The 25,212-nt window shown below is 38.5% G+C and overlaps 1 protein-coding gene across 7 annotated transcripts; it reads left to right on the forward strand.

Moving 5' to 3' along the window:
- The first annotated feature begins 1,588 nt into the window (after positions 1 to 1,588).
- Positions 1,589 to 23,691, forward strand: erc1a (ELKS/RAB6-interacting/CAST family member 1a). Of its 7 annotated transcripts, none has more exons than XM_058398032.1 (19): positions 1,589 to 1,777; positions 2,730 to 3,612; positions 8,310 to 8,687; positions 9,065 to 9,139; positions 9,623 to 9,778; positions 10,892 to 11,059; positions 11,148 to 11,315; positions 11,400 to 11,537; positions 11,697 to 11,837; positions 12,909 to 13,049; positions 13,202 to 13,395; positions 13,701 to 13,712; positions 14,089 to 14,176; positions 14,319 to 14,450; positions 15,126 to 15,286; positions 17,787 to 17,934; positions 18,649 to 18,750; positions 21,733 to 21,900; positions 22,425 to 23,691. In XM_058398032.1, exons 2-18 carry the CDS (start codon positions 2,926 to 2,928, stop codon positions 21,784 to 21,786), a joined length of 2,943 nt encoding a protein of 980 aa, XP_058254015.1. In that variant the 5' UTR covers positions 1,589 to 1,777; positions 2,730 to 2,925; the 3' UTR covers positions 21,787 to 21,900; positions 22,425 to 23,691. The 7 variants fall into 7 exon arrangements, with proteins under 7 accessions (XP_058254015.1, XP_058254011.1, XP_058254012.1 ...); XM_058398028.1 differs by having other exon boundaries at positions 2,917 to 3,612; XM_058398029.1 differs by having other exon boundaries at positions 2,917 to 3,612; positions 18,655 to 18,750.
- The last annotated feature ends 1,521 nt before the right edge of the window (positions 23,692 to 25,212 follow it).

Below are 25,212 nucleotides of genomic sequence, written 5' to 3' on the forward strand. Positions count from 1 at the left end.
CACTCTCTCTCTCACTCTTGCTGCCTTGTGCTATGTGTCTCATTTTGTACCAGTCTGTTTTTTTTTCCAATAAATCTTGGGATTGGGCTATTAGAGGGGAAGTCTAGATTATAGTAATGTTAGTATGTTTTATCTGTGTCTCCTCCTCAGCTAATTTCCAAGGCTTTTGTGGGCTGTTTTTGGTGTGTGAAATCACAGCTCTGTGGTGCAAAGCCACAGGAAATGAATAGTTGCCTGATGCTGCTCTGTCACTTGCTAGTGTGAATCCACTGTTAGGCACTTCTGAGTCATCATTTTATACATTTCCATTTTATCAGGTACACCCATCAGCTAGGTTTTCTTTTGAAGATTTACTGAATACAGCCTAAATTTGTCAGAATTACTCCACCACAGGACCACCAATAATCAAATTATTTGATTGACTGGACTGGTATGAGCATTGAAAGCTCATTAGTTTCAAGCGGGTTGTTAAACACTCACTGAGTTAGGGAAAAAATTTTCTTGCCAGTTGCCTCTGACTTGCTCTTTGATGATATAAATTATCAATTTAAAAAAATGTATCATGAATTTCAACATTTTTTAAAGCTGCTTTGCCACAATGGTCATTATCAAAAGTGCTATACAGTTAAAACTGAAGGTGATGAATCTCTGAAAGTGAAGTGGCAGGAGGTCAAATTTTCCAAGGCATATATAAAAAAAAATGTTACAAAATGATCACAAAACAATGCCAACCCATTGTCTGCCAACATGCCAAACCATTGTCTGCACGTCTGGGGAGAGGGATGAGGAAAACTATTGCAAAGCTGTGGTCCATACTGTTTCTGTGATGCAGTGACTGTGAGTTTGGTTCCTGCTTTTCAACATGCCACAGGTACAGACTCAGAATTTTATTACTGAAGATGTCATAACACCATTCCAGATCATCTTCGCTTACTCCAGCTCACTTTAAGCAATTCATATAGCTGCAATCTCTGTGAGAAGTACTAAAGTACACCTTTCCTTGTCACTGCAGTGGTAAATTCTTGACTTCTACACTACTGTGTATTTTGTAAATGTTGTGGACCAAATAAAAAAAAAGTATTAAAGTATATAATTACACCATGAGGACCAATGATATACACACACTGTCCATTTTATTAGGAACACTTCATACAGTTATCTGATGGGTGTACAATTCACAGATCAGTAGTTTATGTAACCATTCAATAACCATCTGGTACCAACATCCATGTCACGATCAAAATCACACTTTTTCTTTGTTCTGATAGTTGATGTGGACATTAACTGAAGCTCTTGACCTGTATCTGCATGATTTTTTTTTTTGCCTTGTCCTGCTGCCACATGATTGGCTAATTAGATCTGCATGAATGTGTAGCAGTACAGGTGTTGGGTAAAGTGGAGGGTGAGTGTATGTATGTTTGGTTGGACACTTAAAGAAGCCGTTCTTCAGTCCATACATCAGTTTGATTAGACACTACAAAATGGCGGCTCTTCACTCCGTGATCCCCTGCGTGGGATTCATAATATATGACGTTAGCCCCGCCCACTCCGATTAGGCAGGCGGACGTCGCGAGCGCGCAGCGTAGGCGTTACGTCACCGAACTCCTTCCAGCCCTGATGGGAAAGGATGCTGCTAATGTCTGCAAATAATAAAAAAAAATAATAATAAAAAATAAAAATCATCAAGCAAAATAAATAGGTTTCTTTCTTTACCGCGCCGTTTGGACACTGGAGGCTGCAACACTTCATTTGAACACATGGATTAAAACAACAGATGGTAATTTGATTTTGCAAGAAATTGATTGCTATTATGTCTGGATGAGATACATTGCGATGAATGAAATGGATGTGCATGATTATTTAGTGTGCATCTTACGAACATACTTGACGATCGAAAGCGTTTGTTAACAATTTTATTTTCTTAAATATTTCCTTCGTTTTATGACAGAATGTGGGTTTTTAAGAGGAGTGGATAACCTTCTATAGGCAGTCAAACCGGTACAATGGTGGATGGCTGGAGAAGGGCAAGGGGAGGATGCTTGTAGTTGAATAACTGCACCAAGGTGATAGTGCTGGGAGCTGGGACAATCTGCACAATAAAATAACTGAAGCCGTTACGGAAATAAGAATTGTGCAGGCTAGAGCACGCGCTCGTATTTGCGCATCTCGCGCCTCTTCGGTCACATCCGAGTTTTAGAGCTCACGCCTAGATATAAGGATATATATGAACCATGATGGACTCCAACTAGTATTTAACATATATGACTATTTAACGGACAGCAAAGATCCGTGCCTGTCTGAACTCGACAGTGTACAATTTTTGTTTTGTTAAACGCTTTAATTGGGGATACATGGAGCGTGAATACGGTGCAACCCCACCTTTTCTCCTTTGCACAGCCGTCACCTGGTGGTTTGTAGTCTAGATGTATTTCATGAGGTGTGACCTAAAATTATGCAAATAAATGTAAAATGTTTCATTATATAATGAGCTGACAAGGTTATTTATGCAATGTTGAGTAGTTGTAACATGGAGCACGCTTCATGTGGAACAGTAATGGCATAGTTCAGGCCTTAATATTAATTGAAATAGGATAAAGGATTAAATGCCCATCTGCGTGCAGTTAACTGGAACAATGGTGTGGACTCTTTCATCCCAGTGACCCACATGGCAGTTATCCTTTGGCATGCCATGTTTTCATATACAAGCTGTATCTTTTATTTTTCTGCAGGGCACAGTAGGTGTTCCACGTTAGCCACGGACAGACCATCCTCTCCCAGGCAGCTCAAAGAAAGCTGTTGTCCTTGTGCAAAGGGGAAAGCAAGAATATATCCTTACATGCAAGAAGAATGACTGTTTTTTAACAGCTTGGGTGCGGTACATATTTATTCTTACTTCAGTTTGTCTACTGGTTGTAGTCTTTCAGAATGTACGGCAGCTCTCGCTCTGTGAGCAAAATGGAAGGCAACCACAGTGGGAGCCGGAACAGCCAGGGTAACTCAGGTCGATCTCCTCGACTGCCGCGCTCACCCCGAATGGGACACCGCCGCACCAACAGCATGGGGGGCAGTGGTGGTGGACCTGGTGGCCCTGGGGGCAAAACCCTTTCCATGGAGAACATCCAGTCTCTCAACGCTGCTTATGCCACGTCTGGTCCCATGTACATGAGTGATAATGAGGTGGCTCTCGCCACCTCCTCCGACATCCCAAAAAGTGGAGTGGCAACCGGGCGCTTCGGGGGCAGCATCCCATATGGCGTGCGTGGCACAGTCACCGGAAGCACGCCTGACATGGCCATGGTGCCTACTGTGTCCACAGACTCCATGAGCTTTGGAGGAGAGCTGCATACAGCATCCACCGTGCCACATTCATTGCGCCAGGCCAGGGACAACACCATCATGGAGCTGCAGGCGCAGCTGAAGGAGGTGCTGAGGGAGAATGAGCTCTTGAGGAAGGAGGTGGAGGTGAAAGAGAGCAAACTCAGCTCATCCATGAGCTCCATCAAGACCTTCTGGAGCCCTGAGCTAAAGAAGGAGAGGGCGCTGCGCAAGGATGAGGCTTCCAAGATAGCGGTGTGGAAGGAGCAATACCGTGCCATTCAGGATGAGACTCAGGTGAGCAGTATACATATATACAGATATATATATATATATATATATATATATATATATATATATATATATATATATATATATATACATATAGGATTACCATATATGTATGGTATATATATATATATATATATATATATATATATATATATATATATATATATATATATGTATGGTACATTTGGGGGAATCTGTGACCAGTTTTGCTACTGTTATGATAATTGGTGTGATTAAAATTGATCAATCTTATCTTCAATCCTATTCAGTTCAATACTATCTTCTCTCCAGTTTGTAGATTCTCCTGAGTCTTTGCATTTGACTATATTTTCTTTCTTACTTAGAATAATATTGTTATATATATATGTCCGATAAACATCTGTCATTTCTTTTCAACTAAGTTGATATCTAAGAACTGCAAATGTGCCCTAGCCTATGATTTATATCATTTTAAACCATTCAGTAAGTACTAATACCCCATGGACTGGGGGCGGAGTCATCTTGTTAGAGACTATTCCCACCATAGAAATGTTTCATCACAACATGAACGTGATTTGCAGCATATCCCTAAGGGGACAAGTGAAAACAAACCATTCCAGCAAAATCCCTCCCAGAGTATAACAGAGCCACCACCTTTTCTTTTAATTCATCACTGTCTGTAGTTCTAGCATGGACATGTAAGAATGTATTGAGGTGCACTTAGAAGAAAGTAAAATTTGATGGCTATAAAATAAATTGTGCAACCCGGTGTTCAGCAAGAAAATGAAATACAAACTGTCATCCCTGTCACACAGTTTGGAACATGTCTGCTGATATTATTTTGTTACTGTAGATATTATTAAAACTAAAATAATGAATTAGTGATAATGCAGTAATAACTGGTTAATCCACAGATTTGTATCTACTGTATTACCCGTAACAGAGTCTAATAATTAATACAGAATTTGCCACCTGAAACCTTAAATATTAAAGGAAACTCCACCATGAAATATATTAAATATTGAAATATTACTGATGTGTTTAGTGCTAATTTGGTAGCTGATGCTATATTTTCATTAGTTTAGTGTAATTGGGGAAAACAATTAAGAAAAAAAAAATCTTAAAAAATTAAGGGATAACAGTCAGGTTTCACTGTTAACCCCTAACAAAAACAAAAGAACAAAAGCATCTTTTCTCATACACCATTTTCCAGTGATGTTTAAGTTCATGTTCATGAGAAATCCATTGTATAAGTTGTGGAGACAGCAAACATTGGATTCAAAGTTCAGCACAATGCAGTGCAAGTTGCACCGAGGCGAAGTGAGGCTAGGTAGCAATCACTTGAATGTGTTGACGGTGATATTAGGATGACACTTATCTAATCTTATCTTATCTAAAACTAAGTAGCATTAGTTGAATCTTTGGAACCTAATCTGTTAGAAAAGAGTGTACAGATGAAGAGAAGAGAACTAAAACGTTGCTGCATTGCTGTCTTCAGGTAGAGTTGAAGCAAGGGCTAATGTTGTGTTTGTGGTGCCTTTTAAGTGGTAATTTGCAAGTTGTAATTCCATCATTTCCCATCTTGAGACGTTTGACATGCAAAGTGAAAAAAAAAAAAAATGGAAATGGAAAGTGTGCGTTTTGTTTGGTCTGTCAGTGCATTGAAAGCTCATAAAAAGCTACTTAAGCTTCATACGTACAGTTACAGGCCTGGGAGGCTATTGTTACTCTTCTACTATGCAACTTTAAACATTCATGCAATGTTTTGGACAGAAAATGCAGTACAGCAGACAAAAATGAGAAGCTTAGCAACAAGCTAGCCAGCAGACAATAGCTAGTAGCTTAGCAAGAAGCCAGCAAGTTAACTCTGAAGATACTTTACAATTTATTGAGTGTGTTTTTAGATTTTATTTCTAGCTGTTATACTTGGATTTGAGGCACTGTTTCCAGTAACCTTTAGACAGTTTTCATACAGGATTTTTGCACTAGATAATACTCTAAACAATTTAGGCTCAAAGTCCTACAATGCTAAACAGCAATAAATAACTGAATGATTTTGGAGCGTTTCAGCAGTTTTATGATCTCAGTGCAGTAAACACTATGTGCTGTAAAACTTTAGCTTTACAGGACAAAAGATGATACATGCTTTTGTTCATAGTTTTTCCCTGACTCTGACACGATTCTTTGCTATTAGCAATGTTGTGAACCTGGAACAGAGAATAAATGGTACAGTCAACATTACATGCAAAAAATGTATAAAATGTATGGTACAGCTTATACAAGCAAAGTATATTTACCACTGTGCATGATGTACAGTGATTTACTTCAGGCCAAGCATTAGATAAATACTAAAAAGTTAAAGATTTTTGTCAACAATCCGAAGTCAAACTGTTCTCCATATCCCAGTGGTATTAGTGTGTGTCACATCCTGAGTGTTCATCAGTCTCATGGATGTTTGATATTACAGAGAGTACTAAAATTTTATCCATGCAGTCAGCTAAATCTTTAGAATATGGCAAACATTGACTCCTACAATTAAATGCATAAATATTGATTAATTTCCTTACTTTATACTGCTTGCCGGATGTATAATGTAAAGGAAGTTGTCTGATTTCCCAAATGTTTCATCATTTCCAAAACGGTGTTCAAATCAAATATTAATCAAATTTAAAGAAAAACATTTTGATGAGACTGTTTTACTATTCACACTTTCCTCAGTATCTCCAAAGGACATGTTTATAGTTCAGTCACTGATAGTTAATTTTAAGAGCTTTGCTATTAGAGTAAGCAGCCAATTTTTTTCAGGCAATTGTTTAGATGGCTGTCTTTATTGTTTTGAAATCTCATATTCATTGTTTAAAAATGATACTCATATCAGAAATAAATTATCCCCAGGATCAGGCTTTGTTCTGCAAGCTTCCAGAAATCTTTCCTCCCATGTGTATAGAGTGTAAGGGTCTGGTCTGGTCCCGGCATGCCTGTACACTCCTGCTTCCTACACCACATTGTGCTAATCTAATGTCCTACTGCCCTGCTGAGCGCTAGATGTTTGAGCTGCTAATTGAAGATGTCCGTTTGCAGATTTTCAGTGCTCCGTTTGAGCCTCGGTAATGCTGCGCTCTCTGCTCTCTACTGCCGTGTGCTGAGCCCTCTCATTTTAGTGATTAGTCTCAAACTGTGATTCACAGCAACATGGCTGTCTTGTCACATCCACACACGAAGGGGCGTAGTGAAGGAAGCTAACGATGGCTGTGTAATTTGGTGGGATAGGCATTGTCATGCTGCTCGTTCCCAGTTAAAATTACACGGATATATTCAAAGGCATTATACGTGAACACTGATTAGTACTATGTGCTATTTAGCAACATGCTTATTTAAACTTAATTAGATTGTGCCATCCAATATCCAGCATTTGTGCGTGTGTGAGTGTATGTGTTGTTAAGTAATTGTGCAATAACTGCTTTTCTGTTGCTGCTGCTCTAATCAGAATGGTCAAGGTTCGGTTAAAGACAAAACACCAAAGTCAAATGTTAGTAAGTCATGGTGTTGTGACACGGCTTATGGCCATGTGTTAGTTTACACATGGCCTACATGTATTTTAGGGATGACTAATCACACAGTCAGGAAGGGCGGGGGGTATATTAATTTTTTATTTTTTTTATATTATTTTTCCTAGAGATTTTATGTTCTCAGTATCCTTGGCATAAAATGTCCTGTTCTCAGTTATGTATGGTAAATAAACCATGGTTTCCAGATGGCCCACATGGGGGCTCCATCTTCCCTCCTCTCTGCTTCACTACACCATACCACACACACACACCCTGCATCTGCCAAAGACACTTACGCTCGCCTGGCTTCCATATCGAATTTGTCAGCTATTTCTTTATCCTATGTTCAGACTTTTTTCAAATGTGATGCATTGAATACTATATATATACGCACACACACATAGACTTGGAGGATTTAGTCTATTCCAGATAAACCATTGCTCAATTTTGTCTGCAGCCATCTCAAGAGACTGAGCATGTGCACCGTAAATGTCTGCTGTTTGGAGAGTTACTGTTCCCTATGGTTTTCAGTTTATTCAACCTTTTTGGGAAAGTAAAAGATATGCAACTGTGATTCATGGCAAGCTCAAGCTTTGCTCTCTTAGAATTAGCTTTCAGCTCATGTTTAATGTTTAACCCAGCTTTGCCAATATTATAGGTATACTCCAAAGTTTTTCATGCCGTGTCTTATTCAATGTACCATATTTGCTCTGCTATGAAAAAGAATATAAATTTTGCTTACTTGAAAATTTTTAATGGTATTTCCTTTGATTTATAAATAAATTTATATAATGTGTCCTTTCCAAAACAGTCCATCCTTTATGTATTAATACTATAGACCTTTAGAAAAGGTTTAAGTAACAGGAATTTTTTTTCTGTATTGTTTCAGTATTTTAATGTTGGAAAAAAATAACATTAGGACAGTTAAATACTTTCTTTCATATCTGTCTCATCTTAAGACCTTTACTGTTACAGTGTAGCATTCTTGTAATATATATTGTTGCTGTATTTTAAACCTTTATTGGTATAGGCATAAAGGGTGTATGTTCATCTCAGTACATGCTTTCACTGACATGCTCAAATGCTTTAACTGCCTGCTTATGCCAATGTGTGGTCAATGAGAGCAGTACAAACTTTTTATTCATCATCTTTGTCCTCCTGTCTCATCCATGGCAGCACCTGCAGACCACGGTGCAGGCACTTCAGGCTGAGTTGCGCATCCAGCGTGACCTGAATCAGCTGCTCCAGCCGCCTGGGGAGCCGCTCGCACTTGAACCGGGCGAGGAACAAGAAAGGCAAGCTCGTGAGCTCGTCCTGCTCCGTCGCACCATTCAGGAGATGGAGCTACGGCTGGAGACGCAGCGTCAGACACTAGTAGCACGTGATGATTCTGTCAAGAAACTGCTGGAGATGCTGCACAACAAAGGACCATCAAGCAAGTCCAGCGAGGAGGACCACGAGCTCACGTGCCGTCTAGCAGACGCTGAGATGCATGCACATCACTTGGAGAACCTGCTGGAGCAGCGTGATAAAGAGATGGTGGCTTTGCGAGAAGTGAGCAACATATAAATTCCTATTAGCATGTTCTTAGGCACATGCAATGTGAAATATAAAGACTTTGGGTGTAAAATAGTGAAGAATAGAAAAGAAAAATGAGAACAATGCAAAAAGGGTGATCCCTTTGCACGAAACCATTGTTATCCTTTTATAAAATGGGGTTAAAATTCATTTGTGAAACTGGGAATCTGTAGGGAGTCTTATTTGCTTTTACAGTACTTTGTGTTGATCATAAGACTGTAGCAGAGTGATAGAGTGTTGAGCCAAATTCGTAGCGCAGACGCAGTTTCCCCTGAAGGTTTAATGACACATCTGAAAGCTCTATTTCTGTCTATGGTGTGAACAAAGTGGCAGGCATGTGCCTCTGATTTCAGGAGCTGCATCGACGCCTTGAAGGGACACCGGAGTCTACAAAAACCAAAGCTCTGCAAACCGTCATTGAGATGAAGGTACAAACTATGTCTGCTTTGGCCAATATACTGAACCCCTTCAGCTCCCAGGAGTAGACTTACATTCCTCACACTCATTACTACATACCTTTCCTATTAGCTTCTCTGCAGTTACTGAATAATGTGCTTCAGCAAGAATTACTGTGTAATAAACTGGGACTTTCCAGATGCTGGCTGATGATGGATCATTGTTTTAGATTAGACTTGTTTTAAGAAAACTAAAGGGCTCAAATGGTTATTAAAGGATTCTGTTTTCTTCATGAGCAATGCCTACACTTCACTCCAAAATAGGAGATGAAGCAGGGTGGGTGAGATCGTGACAAAAACCCTGAATTGTTTCTTTTTTTTGTTTAATTGTTTGCAGTTTTGCACATATAAACCTTTTTCATGCAGTGTGCACAGAAATGAACACTGTATTCATAATCTGGATGTCAGATGTGTGGTTTTGTGAGGCTTTTGTGTGTGTGTCTTGTGTGTGTAAAGGACTCGCAGATCAGCTCTCTGGAACGAGGACTAAGGGAGCTTGAGGACCAGGTCATGATGCTGCGCTCCAGTAACATGCTTACTTGTGAGGAGCGACAAGAGGAGGTCAAGCAAATGGAGGTCTACCGCAACCACACCAAGTTCATGAAGAACAAGGTAGTGCAAGTCCAATTCCAATGTATCTTGATTTTTGGTTTGTAGTATACCGTTTGCTTCTCTTTAAGGCAAGATATAACAGGTAAAAAATGGTCATTTTGGTCATTAGTTTTTCCTGAAAAGCTTTTTTTCCTGTTTACTCGAGCTAGCATATTTATCTGTATATGTCAGTTTCCTTTATGAGCCTTATAAATCACATTCATTCAAGCATCCCCATCATTTCTAACATGACCATTGAAGTGCTCCAGTACCACAAGGGGGGGTACCTTCACAAGTACAAGAGGGTTAGGGGGGTACTTTCTCATATACAGAAGCACAACAGCAATCAAAATCGTCGTCTCCCCATTCCCCCCTAAAATTTACTTCTTATACACTGGGGAAAACTTCAGCTGGGGAAAACTCCAACTCCAACTCCTTCAGCCTGGCCCTGGTGAATATCCCCATAACCTGCTTAAGGCTTGCCTTCAGTGGGAACTGAGGTATAGGAGAGCAACCACCTCTGATTTAGAAGATTTAGAAGGCGTCTATATGGTGTGTGGGTGTAAGACTAAATACATCTGTTCTCACACACAAATTCTTTTCACAAAGTGACAGCCCATGTTCCCAAAGACTGTCCATCACATGTCATGACTGCCATTGCACCCCATCAACAAGATTGCTCCATGTTGCCATTTCGGCACACCAAGACACCTCACACACAAGCCTTGTTTCATGGTGGATCGCAGTAACCTTAATCCAGGCAGGGAACATTGTATTTGTCATGGAGGGACTTTAGGGGACATTTTAAATCTTACATAATTTCTAACAACTTTTATTTTATATATATTTTTTAAATATTTTATCAAAATTAACTGGCAAAAAAATCATTGGCATAGTATACCGGTAGTGTCTTGCATTAAACGTAATATAGTTTTCCACCAGCATCCATCATAAAACGGTTGGCTTTGAATCTATGCATCTATCATTGATGCAAAGAACTTGGTTCAAGCATTTATTATTATAAATGTAACGATTGCAGTATACCTTTGACCTTAGACCACCTGTAACATGATATTTCTGTAAAATACAGAAGTGATATTTGTAACTCTGACTGGACTGTCTTCTGTGAATCAGATGGACCAGGTGAAGCAGGACCTCTCTAGGAAGGACACCCAGCTCCTTGGCCTGCAGACCAAACTTGAGACGCTTACCAATCAGTTCTCTGATAGCAAACAGCACATCGAAGTGCTCAAAGAGTCCCTGACTGCCAAAGAGCAGCGAGCTGCCATTTTACAGACAGAGGTAGGAAGCCAATCGGTGGTTTACCAACCCAACAATTTAACAATTTAAAAAGTTTTATTCTGGACTTATTAACTCCATAATCTCTCAGGTGGATGCACTGAGGTTGCGTCTTGAGGAGAAGGAAACGCTGCTGAACAAAAAGAGCAAGCAGATCCAAGACATGTCTGAGGAGAAGAGCACACTCAACGGCGAGATCCATGACCTTAAAGACATGCTGGATGTCAAAGAGCGAAAAATCAATGTGCTACAGAAAAAGGTTGCAATTTACACTTAAATGCTGTCCCTGATACTAGTCCCTGTAGTGTATGTGAATATAAATTTATAAATGATTATTTTCCAGATTGAGAACCTGCAGGAGCAGCTGAGGGATAAAGAGAAGCAGATGAGCAGCTTGAGGGAAAGAGTGAAGTCTCTGCAGACTGATACATCCAACACAGATACAGTCCTCAGCACCCTGGAGGACTCACTGGCTGAGAAGGTAACTGGTTGAGTCATAACCAAAGAATTATATATAGTCTGTATGCAGATAATTTAAATAAATGTTCATAAAAAATAAAAATAAAAATTGTAAGACAGCCTTTCATGCTAAATATGTCATTCTAAGCGTCACCGCAAATTCATTTATCACTCGTTACAGGAAAGAATCATTGAGCGTCTGAAGGAGCAGAGAGACCGGGAGGAGAGGGAAAAGGCAGAGGAGCTGGACAGCAGTAAAAGAGAGCTGAAAGAGCTTAAGGAGAAAGTCAGCTTGCTGCAGGGGGACCTTTCAGATCGAGAGGTGATTATTACTGATTATAAGGTCCAGTTTCCATCATTGGTACTTTATCTTGTCGTTTCACTTATTAGGTGTACAGTTAGAAACTGGATCATATTTTTCCATGTTTTCCAACAGTCTAGCACATCAATGACTTTTCTGATTACAAAAAAATAACAAATTTCCCATGCCCGTGAGTGCATGATCATTTTATAAATGACTTTTTTGCTTTAATTTTTTCATTGCCGAACCATGTTGCCTTAAGGGACCTGTAACATGTAAAAGTGGGAACTTTGTTACAGCAAAAGAAAAAAACCGCCAGAATGTCGTTCAGGCGTCCAGACACAAGCAGGAAGGTGTATTATCGATAAATCCCTAATCAAACGCAATGACAAAAAAACAGAAATAATAAACATGAAACAGGGAACTCAAACTAGAAAAACCCAGCGCAGAAAAACAAGATTTTGTGAGGATACTCAGACACAACAGGATATAACTAGACAAATTGGTTAAGGATTTAACACAGAACAGATGAACACACTCGGGCAACAAAGAACGACCGGACAGGGTTGGAGACAGAGCTATAATGAAAACATGAGCACATGTTTGTAAACAGAACACACGATGGTGAAAGCAGTGTGTGGTGATTGGAACCACAGTGTGCACTGAGAGGTGGAATTCATTACAGAACCATTCCCAAAATGGATAAAGACTAAATATGCGGTCAGTGAAGAGTGAAAATCCTTCAACTGAAGACTAATGTAAAAAACATGTTGGATTTTTTAAATGGAATAAATATGCTTTAAATTTCCTGACTTCAGTAACGGCATATACACAGTATTTAATACATGCTGAGATGAAAATCCCACGATTCACCGTTTCAGGGTTTGTTTTCAGAAATAGCGAGGGTGATGAGGTAATATCCTGTGCAATGCCATTTCACAGCATTCATACAGATGTTTTTTATGCTAAAGGTATTGGTTAATGTACATTTTAAATGCTAAGATCTCAAACAGACAGGTTCAAGTCTGAATTATTTAAATTATACAACTACTTGCGATTTTATGTCTTTTTATTCCATTATTGTCTGTGCAGAATTCTTTGCTGGACCTTAAAGAGCATGCATCATCCTTGGCCTCATCTGGGCTAAAAAAAGACTCCAAACTTAAAACTCTGGAGATTGCCCTTGAGCAAAGGAGGGAAGAGTGCTCTAAACTGGAGAACCAGCTAAAGCGGGTAAGAAAGGGTCAGAGAAAGTTAGTGTTGGTGAAGGAGAAATGAGTGTTATTACTATTTGCCATTGTGATGGTATTAGTTATGGTGGAATAATGGCAGATACTGTTGAATGCGTAATAACCATGCTGTTAACATCTGGCTGATCCGTTCAGGCCCAGAACGCAGCTGTTGAGGCACAGGCGAACTCAGAGCTCTCCAAACGAATTGCCTCACTGGAAGCTGATGTGGCCAGGCACAGAGAGGAATCTGGGAAGGCCCAAGCTGAAGTCGACCGACTGCTAGAGATCTTACGCCAGATGGAGAACGAGAAGAATGACAAAGACAGGAAAATCAACGAGCTGGAGAGGTCAGAGAGCTCATGTTGACATTCATGTTAAAAGTGATCATTTGTCAGTGTCAGACCAGTGTTCCTGTAAAAGCATCTTCATGTCTTTGTTTGCTTTAATTGCAGTGTGAAAGCATTCATTATTGTCAAAAACATTTTCATGTCTGTTTCTTTTAATGATGCTGCTCTTTTTTTAATGGATCACCATCCTCTCACTTGAGTTCAATTTAAAACCATTTTTACGCTTCTGTTCTTGCTGAGTAGTGTTTGAACTTCTGCTCTTGTCTCCCTTCTTTTCACTTTGTCACCTGAAATTCTGCACGTAGTGTGACTTCCAGGTTAGTACATACAGTACATGTGCATCTTAACAGCTTACATTCATGCTCAGAACCAGCCAAATCCTTTAACGAAACTGAATGTGTTAGCATATTATTGGACTTTTAATCCTCAAGCACAAGGAATAAATTATTTGACAGATATTTTTGTTTTACAAACAAAAATTCTGTCATGCTCTGATCCAAGGCATCAAAAAAGTTATATTGTGGCCCCAGTATACTGAGCTGCATTTTCCCCAGAAAACTTTGTTATACAGTAGATAGCATTCAAAATGACACTCGTTCATCCCCCCTTACAGCGATGATCAAAGTTTTATGACAGAGTCTAAGTGGAAGCCATGCCTGTTTCTCATGCTCAATCTGCTCCATCCTCGTCTAGGCAGATGAAAGAGCAAGGCAAGAAGCCGTCTGGGAAACACAGGGAGCCGGCTGGCAAAGGCCGCAGCACCATTGATGGCCCACAGCAGGTGAGGAAAAGAAAACACAGCCATTAATTTCACTGGCTGAATCCAAAACAGCTTGGTCCTAAACATTAAGGCAATAAGAGACCCATTTTGGATTCCATCATAGGTTTTTGTGCTTTTGTGAACTGTACTTCTTCCATCCCAGGAGTCATTGCGGCAGAAGGCAGAGCGTATTGAGGAGCTGGAGGAGGCGCTGAGGGAGAGCGTACAGATGACAGCGGAGAGAGAGATGGTGTTGGCACAGGAGGAGGCGGCACGGAATCACCAGGAGAAACAGGTATGGAAAAATAAGACCTGCGTTATATAAAATACTTCACATATAAATTTATAATTAGTGGTTGTCATCAAAAATCATACTTTAAAATAAAAACTATGGCCATGAGTTGTGGGGAGAGACCAAGAGAATAAATCATACCAAGTGAACAAAAGAAGAACTCATAGCTATAAGCAGCAGAAATAAGGTTCTTCTGCAGGGTTGAGGGATGGTGTGAGGAGCTTGACAATGCAAGAGAACGTCACAGTGGAGCCACTGCTCTTCGAAAAAGAGAGGAAGCAAGTAAATTGCATCTTTGGTCCTCCTGGGTTCAACAATTGGCTTGGGAACAGCATACAGATCTCTTAATGTGTATATTCTTTAAAAAGCTGGCTACCATATTTTTAAAACATATTAATCCTTTTAAAGGTATCATCACCGTATCAAGCTATGCCTTCAAAACCCCTCTCAAAATAGATGGCACCAGTTTAATTGACTTTAATTGATTTTTTTTTAGGATTTAAGCGTTTTCAGAGCCTTGCAACATTTGATCGTGTAAATCAATAAGCACTCAAAATCAAGGCCTTTAGCCATCAGCCTGAATTAACCTGGATTCAGTGGTTAGTTTGTGATATGTTGATGACAGTCACAGGACAGTGGGCTGTCTATCAGCTCTTCATCTCTCTGTCTGTTAAACAGATGGAGGAGCTGCTCGGGGCAATGGAGAAGGTGAAGCAGGAGCTTGAGTCCATGAAAGCCAAGATGTCATCCACTCAGCAGTCTCTGGCCGAGAAGGAGGCCCACTTGACCACTCTGAGGGCAGAGAGGAGGAGGCATTTGGAGGAAGTTTTGGAGATGAAGTAAGTCACACAGCTACTGTATCTACTCCAGTGTATACAGTACACATTGCTGATGTAAGGCTTTGTTAGGACTTTGCAACATAAGTTAGTCGTTAAGAGTGCTTCCACTGTTGGTCGCTTTTTTTTCTCAACCTCCAGCATTTGCTTTAGACAGCTTCCAAACTTTTCAGCTAAGTGTCGAGTGAGGACAAGCATGTCGTAAATAAAAAACAAACCTCACTACAGTGCTGTTAACAATTAGTGAGGGATTATAAGGAGATTTATGACATTTCGAATATTTCAAAAATATTTCTTTGCCAATGTCCCAACATGCACAAGCAGTGCAACTAAATTAGCAAACGACCTCCTCATTACCTGAATTAATCTTAATTTCATCTTAATTACTGATAATAACGTATCCGGTCTAGATAGCAAGCTTTGATAGTAAGTTGTCCAATACTAGCTAGGATTGGTAAGCGTTGTTACAGTATGGTCACAGTATGGTACAGTGTAGCTTCATATGAGCTGATGTTTAAGTGTTTTCTTAGTATTTAGTGGCGTTTTTGCGATTAGAGACAGATTGTACAATAAGACGTTTAAAACAGCAATAACAAAACTGATGCGCTTATAACTATCAAAGTGGGCTTTGAAATAGCACATACACTATCACACTTGTCAAACTTGTGTGTTGTAAACAGAACGAATCATAAACTGTGAAGTTTACAGGACAGCCAGTCAAGCTGGAGCCACATTCACAATGCCTTACATAACCAATTTATCTCTCATGCAAACAAGTTTAAGACCTAAAACATGGATTATTTTTTCTTTCTGGGTTTTCAAATCATTACAAACGTGTTTCACGGGCAGTGTTTGGGACTTTCTATCGCACGTCAATATACAGAATTTCCATTCATCCTGGAAAAGTATGAAGGGCTTTTAAGACATTGATGTTGCATATTTTAGAGTATTTCCTCATCTTCTAACAAATACCTAATATATAAACATGCTATTATTTCAGGTTTATGTTGAGTAGGGTTCCAGAGAAGTCACATTGCTGTTGTAATGAAGAGACTGCAACTCTGATCAGATCTGGCATGTTTCATGGACTTGTTTGACATTCAGGTTTTATACAATTCTTGAAAATGTACTTGGATCTTTGGTGTTTTCTTTTGATGGCTTGATAGTGATGTGCTTTAAAGCTGCATTTTTTAACTTTCAGGGATTTGGTGACCTGTGTGTTAGAAATCAAATATGGTGTTCCAAATTCATCGACATTGTAATGCGCCCTCACCTCTGTATGCCTCAGGTTGTGCTGTGATTATAACATATTATTACATAGAAGTCTAAAAAACAGCTTAAATGACAGCTCTGACTCTAAATATTATAGGTTTCCAAGGAGACGTGAAACAGTTTTCACTACTGATTCGAAAAAGCACTTAACACATAGCATACCACTTTATTTTACTGCTGCATTAAAAATACAGATTTTTAAAAGAAAGTGAGAAAAACAGACTTGGTTTAGAGAATGCAACTGCAAATGTGTCTTGTTAGTAAGGGAGGGTAGAAGGAGGTTTATGACAGGTTGAATTGCAAATATTTCATTATCGGTATCACAATATTGCAATGTAACTAAAAATAATAACATGTCTGTTTTTGTGGCATTCACTGGTACGCAACGTGACATCCCACGTTAACTGTGACTGCATACTGTGGTGTTATTTTCTGCCTCCAAATCTACTGTGATAAAAAAAAAATCTCTAAAATTTCTAATCTTTATTTAGATAATAATAAAGATAATTATCAAGAAATAAAGATGTATGTATATATGTAGCACTGATCTCTAACAGGGAACAAGTCACTTTTATAACCAGTAATAATAATTGCTTGAGAAATTATGTGTATAATTGTGTGTGTGTGTGTGTTTTTCAGTCAGTAAGGGGTTGTTAAGAATTGTATTATTGAGAGATAATGGAAATGAGTCATTCTAAGGTGACCTTTATTGAGCAACAGCTGTAAAGTTTGCAACAACACTGAAAAAGAAGTTCTGGAAAAGTTCTTGAAAAAACCGTGGGAAGGTTGATATGATATGGAAACTTAGAGGCTTTTTGCACGATTAGTTGGGGTGTTGAGTCATACATGCCATCAATGTGTCAAAGTAGGTGATGAACTGAACTTTAAAACGGCATGAGATTCATATTAGTGACCTGTGGGAGTTGCTTTCTTCGAATGTTTGTGCAGAGATAACAGAGGCAGAGAAAATGAGTCATGCTTACTTTACTCATGGAGAAACTATCGGTCATCTGATGTTTAGAAAATGGAGCATAAACATTAATTTTATATAGGCGTGAATTTGGTGAAAATCGAGCAGTTGCGATGTACATATATATATATATATACACGCTGCCGTTTGGGTACTGCTGCTTCTATTGAGGGTGCTGTCAGGGGAAAATGTGCTGTAGTGGGAATTAACTGAAGTGGTATTTGACTTGCCTTTTAAAGTGACAGTACCTGTGTCCTATAGACAGGAGGCTCTGTTGGCTGCTATCAGTGAGAAGGATGCTAACATTGCCCTGTTGGAGCTGTCCTCGTCCAAAAAGAAAAAGACGCATGAGGAAGTGGCGCAGCTACGAAGGGAGAAGGACCGTCTGGTGCAGCAGCTCAAACAGCAGGTACGGACTGTATCATAGGGTTCTGGCTGGGACAGTGTGTGTGTGTGTGTGTGTGTGTGTGTGTGTGTGTGTGTGTGTGTGTGTGTGCGCGTGTGTGTGTTTACATATGAGTGTGTATGTGTGTGTGTGTGTGCTTGTAGCTTTTAAGGTCAAGTTGTTTGTTTGGTTGCCACTAGAAACCATGTTGTTTAATGCTTAATGACAGAGACAATACAGCTGGGCTTCAGGAGTTTTTAATTAACTTCTTGCTGTGTGAGGATTGTTGTCTTGATGCTGTGAAATAATAGGGGTATTACGATAGGAAGATTGGACTGATGCACTGCTTTAAAAGACAACAACTGTATTCATTTATTATAAACCAATTCATATTTATTATAATTCCTAAATGCTCGATTTACTAAAATCCTAAATCCTTCTCAATGTCATCAGCATCTGTGAATTAACTGTAGACCTACCTCGGATTCTGACCAAAAATCTTATCATATCATGGCAGGTTCAGTGTATCATCAAGAACTGATTTTGAAAAGTTACTTTAATCATATTGTATATTGGAATCCTGAGGCTTGCACACATTTTCAGTAGCTTGCTAGTCCAGTGTGCTATTGCATAACTACTCCTCTTTTTCCCTTTTACCTGCTCTCCTACTCTCTGTCTCTTTTCCTCCTTTCTTCTCCGTGGTTTTCAATCACACCTGCACTTCCCCCTTTTTCCTAGACACAGAATCGGATGAAGCTCATGGCGGATAACTACGACGACGGTCATCTGAAAACACCACCCGACCAGACCAACCACAAATCTCCAAAATCCCCTGATCAGGTCATAATCCACTGCCCAGACACAGTCTCTCAAATGTATTATACTCTGCCATTGCCATCATCTTCTTTTTCATTTATTATTTAATATCTCAGCATTTTTAAAATATGGATGAATCTAAAAATGTTCATAAAAAAATTCTCATTCATAGCAAACCATTTTAAGGTAGCAGACCCCTGATCAGAGCTGAGGTCATTTCCATTCAATTGCTGCTCTTTTGCAGTATATTTTTATGGTATTTGAATAGGAAATGGATATCCTTTTCATATGGGTGTCACTTTCCCTTTCACTCCTTTGACCAGGGTAAATGAAATGGAACTGATCCCAACTCTAATGCAGACTCATCTCTCGATAATCATGAAGCCTACAGGTGTTTCTCTGATTCACATCGGTAGAAGTTGTCGCTAAGTACAGATCCAGGATTAGTTTTATATTGCAAAATAATGGGAAGTATCTCAAAGTGCCAAACATACCAAACTGAACCTGGGTCTTTATTTGGCAGTCACTTCTACCTGGAACTGTTCACACACTAACCGGATCTTCTTTCCCATGCTGCACTTGGCTGAACCCCTGCCATCTTAACCAATAGGATGATGAGGAGGGCATTTGGGCGTAGTCGCTCTGGCAGCCATTTTTGTTTTAGAAGGGTGAGCACTTGTTTGATGTTTGTATAAAAAGCCAACCTCAGCAGCCCTTTTCTTCCCCATGCCACGCTGTTCCCGTCATAGCCATGCAAGAACATCCAGCAACACACACATATTAACCTCCATAACATTTCAAGCCATCATTTGTACCAGTCTGTTACTAACTGAAAATTCGGCTCACATCTTGAAGGCTAGTGTGTGTTTTTTAATAAATACTTTCCCTCTTTGTGCTGCTAAAATGTGGCCTGTGTATCTCATTGCCCTTTATGTTGTTTAGACTTGTCTGCCATTTTTTGTGCTGTTTTGGATCCGCATGTAACACTCGCTTGCTGTCTTTCTCCATTTCCTTCACTCCACATCCAAACAAATTTGTCTCACCCCCGTTAATTAAGGGCACAGTTTATATTAGTACTTATGTAACCTTTTAAAATGACAGTGCTAAAAACATGGTGGCAGCCCGGTCATGGTGGCAAAGCTGCATCTTACATAATTCAGGCATCTCTCATGATTTCCGTATGGCATGCAGAGAAAGCTTTCTCATAATAAAGCATGTGACATTTAACACTCATTGAGGAAGTACTGAAACATTATCCTTACCATAAGGTTGCGTTAAATGTCAAATATCCAAGGATACAATACATCAGGTTGTATGCTTTGCATGACGGTTTCCTTAACTAGCTAACTAGCTTCCTTAAGTATTAGATAGTTGATGTGTTACTAGTTAACAGTAATAACCCATGTGTAATATACTGTATAAGGAATAAGTACAGTGGTGCGGGCTGTTATTTTTGTATAAGAGCATGTTCTGGAGTTTTTTATTCCACAAAGCGGTTTGCTAATGATTGCAAATGCTATTTTATTAAAGAATGGCACATCGTGTCATGTTTTAGGTTATGTTTAACATTATTGAACATCCACAAGACAAGATAGCTATAAACATAATTTTTCCCTCACGGCATGACTCTCTTTATCAGGTTGTCTGTGTGTCCTTCCTTCCATGTATATGTCTGAGATTCTCACTGGCATGATCTCAAGAACGAATGGTTGAATATTCATATGGAATTAATACTGAAACCAGCAAATAAACTGATTAGAATGAATGGATCCAAAGGGTCAAGGTCACAGCGAGTTCAAATATCTGAAATAGCTTCCTTCTTGTCTGAAGTATATTTTATTGCAAGCATACAAATTAGTAAAATAAAGAAAATGACAAGTTCTACTTGTTTCTCAACTTTCAAATTAATAAGACCAAAAATGCATCTTACCAAGAATATGGAAAGCTCTTCAGTCCTCTGAAGTCTCTCTAACTGTGGAACACATGTTGAGCCTTTTTTTACAAAGTGTGAGACTCCTTCATTCGAGACTCCATCTTTAAATGAGTAGATGTTTTTCTTTTCATTTTCTTAATTGGTTTATTAATAGTCGTACATTATGTGGAGTGTGCACTATACAAGTCCCTGTAAACGAGCTGTTATTAGATAGATAGATAGATAGATAGATAGATAGATAGATAGATAGATAGATAGATAGATAGATAGATAGATAGATAGATAGATAGATAGATAGATAGATAGATAGATAGATAGATAGATAGATAGATGTTCCCATGAGGGAAATTCTAGGGTTACAGATATGATATTCAAACGAGCGCATTAATATACACCTTATGATTAATACCACAGCTAAGACTACCGTTAGAACTGCTGTTATAGAAAAATTAATCAACACCTTGTGATCGATTTATTTTTATTTAATAAATAAGATCTCTTATTGAAATACTCAAAATGAAATATCTAATTAAAAAGGAATGCTTTATATATATATCTTTATAATTTTCATTAATTATGGACAATTATGGACATTGTCAAGGATTAAAGATAAAAAAATATCACACGTCTGTTCAGAAGGGGAAAGTGTTCATAGTATAATAGAATTTAGCTCTATAGTATTAACATCCTGCTCCCAAATGGTCTGCGTTAACATAATACTAATATTTAAAGTGTACTTGAAGGATATAAGCATGGGCATGTACCTTTAGGTCTGTACATTTAAGCAGAAATGAGTTCTTTATTACCTCAGCTTGGTCTCAGAGGTTTTGTGTCATGTTTGCACACTCCAGAAGCATGTGTTTCTGTGTTGAAATGCATGTCAAAATGTCCTGTATCTAATGACTATATTCAGTTACATATAGCGATCAGGCTCTGGATCTGACACATTTGTACTCAGATGGCGGTACAGATTGCTCTCAGTGCATGAGAACCATAAAGGATCTGAATGATGTAAGCTATCTGCTCTCCATGAATGTCTTGTGTGTGTGATTAATACTTCCTTGTGTGTGTAGATTAAAGCTGGGCGGAGAGCTGCAGTGCACAGGAGCTCCACTTTAGCCACCTGAATACACCAGACAGCCAGAGAGGAGCCACCCTATATCCCATCCTTGTTTCTGTACAAATCAACCCTGACCAAATCTCCCCACCCTCAGACAGGGCCTGCACACCAACTATTACTGGTAATCATCCTGCAGGAGATGTATATTAGATAAAAGAGATGTATATTAGACAGCATATTAGATTAAATTTGATGGATCGTTTCAGCTCTTGTGAAATGCATCAGTGGAGGCTTGTTCACAGGGGCAGGTGTGGCAGAACCCCACCATTTATATCAGCTGTTTAACAAATCCTAATCTTCATAATACTCTCTTTCACAAATCCATACAGTTTGAATACAGTTAAATGTACCGTTGATTGCTCATTTTTCTGGATGCCGATTTTACTTCATAAAGTTCTTCTTATTACACCTAGTGGACAAAAATTAGTTGCAACAAATCATAAATAGATGCCATGGCATGAAAAATTTAACCATGCTCTGTAACTAAACGTCCTGTTTCAGCAATCATACTGATTTATTTATATTTTTTAAGAATAATCCAGTGCTGGGTTAAAATAATAATGAATAATGTTTATCATATGTTTTGTGTTTTCTGAAATGTGGGATTAACATGTGCTCTGCTTATTATTTCTTGGTCTTGTTCAGTTGGAGCCTGGGTTGGTGAGAGTCAGACTGAAGCTGGGACTGTGACCTGGTCTCCTTTAAGAACAGCAGTAAATGGACCTTTAATTCCAGGAACCGCCAGCTGTGATCTAACCCTCCCCTCTCCAGGAACCCTCTCTGCCCTCTCCTCTCCTCTCAGCCTTTATCCTCTGATCTACAGAGCACAACAAACCTAAAATAGTCATCTCCTTGTCTTAAAAGCCCCAGTCAGGAGTTTTTGCTCTGACTCCAGATTGTGTATAATCAGTCAATCTTCCTGTATATACTGGATAAACGATGATTAAGGATTTTTTTTTGTTTGAAATGAGTACTTGACAACAAATCCCCATAGAAAGACATTTTTAAAAGAAAATTACAAAACATCCTCACTGGGGCTAAAATGCAGGTGCAGTTGTCAAATTCAGCAGTGTTAGCTGTGTTGTGAATGCATATTTTTCATTTTCTACTTCTGATTACTGTGTTACATTGTCATGGTTGATTACAGACTTAGAATGCCCTGCAATGTGATGGGTGGTGCTATGTAAACATTAAAAAAGTAACCTGAATGCCAAACATATATAAAGTATTATGCAAATTTGACAGCTGCATCTGTTAGACTTGTGAGACTTGCGTTAACTCGTTGCCGTTTAGGTAGCTACCTTCTTGCACTTTCTTTACTGGTTGTACGCTTCTTTTAAAAACCGAAGAACTTTAAGACATAAGACATATACAAGTGTTGAACGAAAAACCATCATCTCACCACGTACAACCTCCTGTCAGTGGTGCAAAATCAGGTACTGTACATGTCACTTAAATCTGATGTAACAGCTGCTAAAATCAATAGACAAATAATGTACGATGTGTTTTTGTAGTGTTCATGACAGTCATACAACTCTCGTGAGGTGGCTGTGGGCTTCAGTTTAAGTGTTACTATTTCTCTGTATAGGCAGAAGAAGTCCACTGTAGCAACTATTACAGTAAAGTAGGCTCCAGAAATCATCCTGCCACATCTAGAGGTCTGGTTTAGGAGAGCACATTGCTGGTTTTATGTTCTCTCCTAAATGACAGTTTCATTCGGTCTCTCTCTTGCAGTAATTTTTTATGTTGCATTTGTGGCCTATTGTCTTTGTGTATTGGGGGGAAAAAAAAGGATAGTTCTCCTTTAAAAAAAAAAAATACAACAAAAGAGATGCTAAAAGATGAAAAGACACGGGTATGAGCATTCGGACTTTGTATAAATGTGTATGTATATAAATATGTATTATCAGTGTTTTTACTCTCTGTGTTTTTTTTTCCATTAATGTGTTTCCATAACAGATAATTACATTGACAATTTATTTAAGGTACTGTGCACTTATGCTAAGTGCAAACATCTGCTTGGCAGTTACCAGACACATTAAGGACCACTATTAGTCACAGTTCTCCGAAATGAACCAATCTCGGGATTACGTATCTAAACCAGCTAGAGCAAAATGAAAAGAAAAAAAGAATAAAAAATACAGCTAATTCCAGTCCTTTTATATAGAGCGCAGGCGAAATATAATAAAACAGTAGGTTTGAAAAGCTATTAGATGCAGCTGTGTTTAAAGACCCATACACACAGGCTTTGACTTGTTTTCAACATTTAGCTCTGAACTCAAGATAATTTTCACCAGAGACTGTTATTGTCAAATCCTCTGCATAAACATATAAATCCCTATCCCAACTCCAACTAATGTTTCTCTTTCATTGTCACTTATTCAGTGCGACAAACAAACAGGTTATCAGTCTAATGCATACTTTAACATTATGACTATAAAATTAAAAATTTAAAACTAAAATTTAGTTTGTTTTCTTATCCATGAACTGAACCATCCACTGAATGAAAATGCACATAATATAGATTTAACAACATTTACGAGTTTTATGGTATGACTAAAATAATAAGCTAGTTGGTGTCAGATATTAAAACAAATCGGTGATATCACTCATCCATGGTTCAAAGAATGAAAAATGGAAATCCTGTCATTTTAAATTATCATTTCATTCTGTAATATTTTCGTGTACGTATAATATTCTGTAAAACAGAACCTTTGGCCTATACACATATCATTAAGGGTTACAGTAAATAACTGCTTATTACCACCTATGTTTACTTGGTGTTAGACACTGTCTTCATTTAGATTATAATGCTAAAATTGTGTAAAATACGGTTCACCCTAAATGAAGTGTTTTATTAGTTTTTTAATCTGCACTTTAGTCATCAGTTGTTATCACTGTTCCATTTTTCACACTATAGAGTGAGCTAGCTCCAAGACAGAGTGTCATGAGTGTTCATTGACTTATAATTGTTCATTGTTCATTCACTTATAATATACACAGTGAAGGCAAAGTCCTAACGCAGGTGATCCACATAGAAATGTACTGCTGCTAGACTAAACACAATTTTTGCCCTACGTTTAATGTTGATAATACATAAATACAGTTCAAAATTATTTATTTTTGAAGTGAATGACACTGCATCTATCATTCCAGGCACTAGGACTAATAATAATAATAATAAAAAAAAAACTGTAATCTTTCTGTATTTGTAGTATATTTTTAGCCTAATGATCACTTGAATCCTAAGATGTTTAGCAGCACATAATTTCCATATTATTTAACTATACACTCAGTGACCATTGTACAAGGAACATTCCTACAAATGTCCAATCAGTAGATCATGTAGCTGCAGTGAAATGCATAAAATCATGCAGACACAGTTGAAGAGCTTCAGGTAATGTTCACACCAAGCATCAGAATGGGGGAAAAA

The sequence above is a fragment of the Hemibagrus wyckioides genome, linkage group LG08, assembly GCF_019097595.1.
Source record: "Hemibagrus wyckioides isolate EC202008001 linkage group LG08, SWU_Hwy_1.0, whole genome shotgun sequence".
NCBI classification, from domain to species: Eukaryota; Metazoa; Chordata; class Actinopteri; order Siluriformes; family Bagridae; genus Hemibagrus; species Hemibagrus wyckioides.

Excerpts from the sequence above, each read along its gene's own strand:
- erc1a (XM_058398028.1), top strand. Across the intron at positions 8,688-9,064 it reads AGATGGTGGCTTTGCGAGAA|GAGCTGCATCGACGCCTTGA; the intron begins GTGAGCAACATA and ends CTCTGATTTCAG. Across the intron at positions 18,751-21,732 it reads CTCCAAAATCCCCTGATCAG|ATTAAAGCTGGGCGGAGAGC; the intron begins GTCATAATCCAC and ends TTGTGTGTGTAG.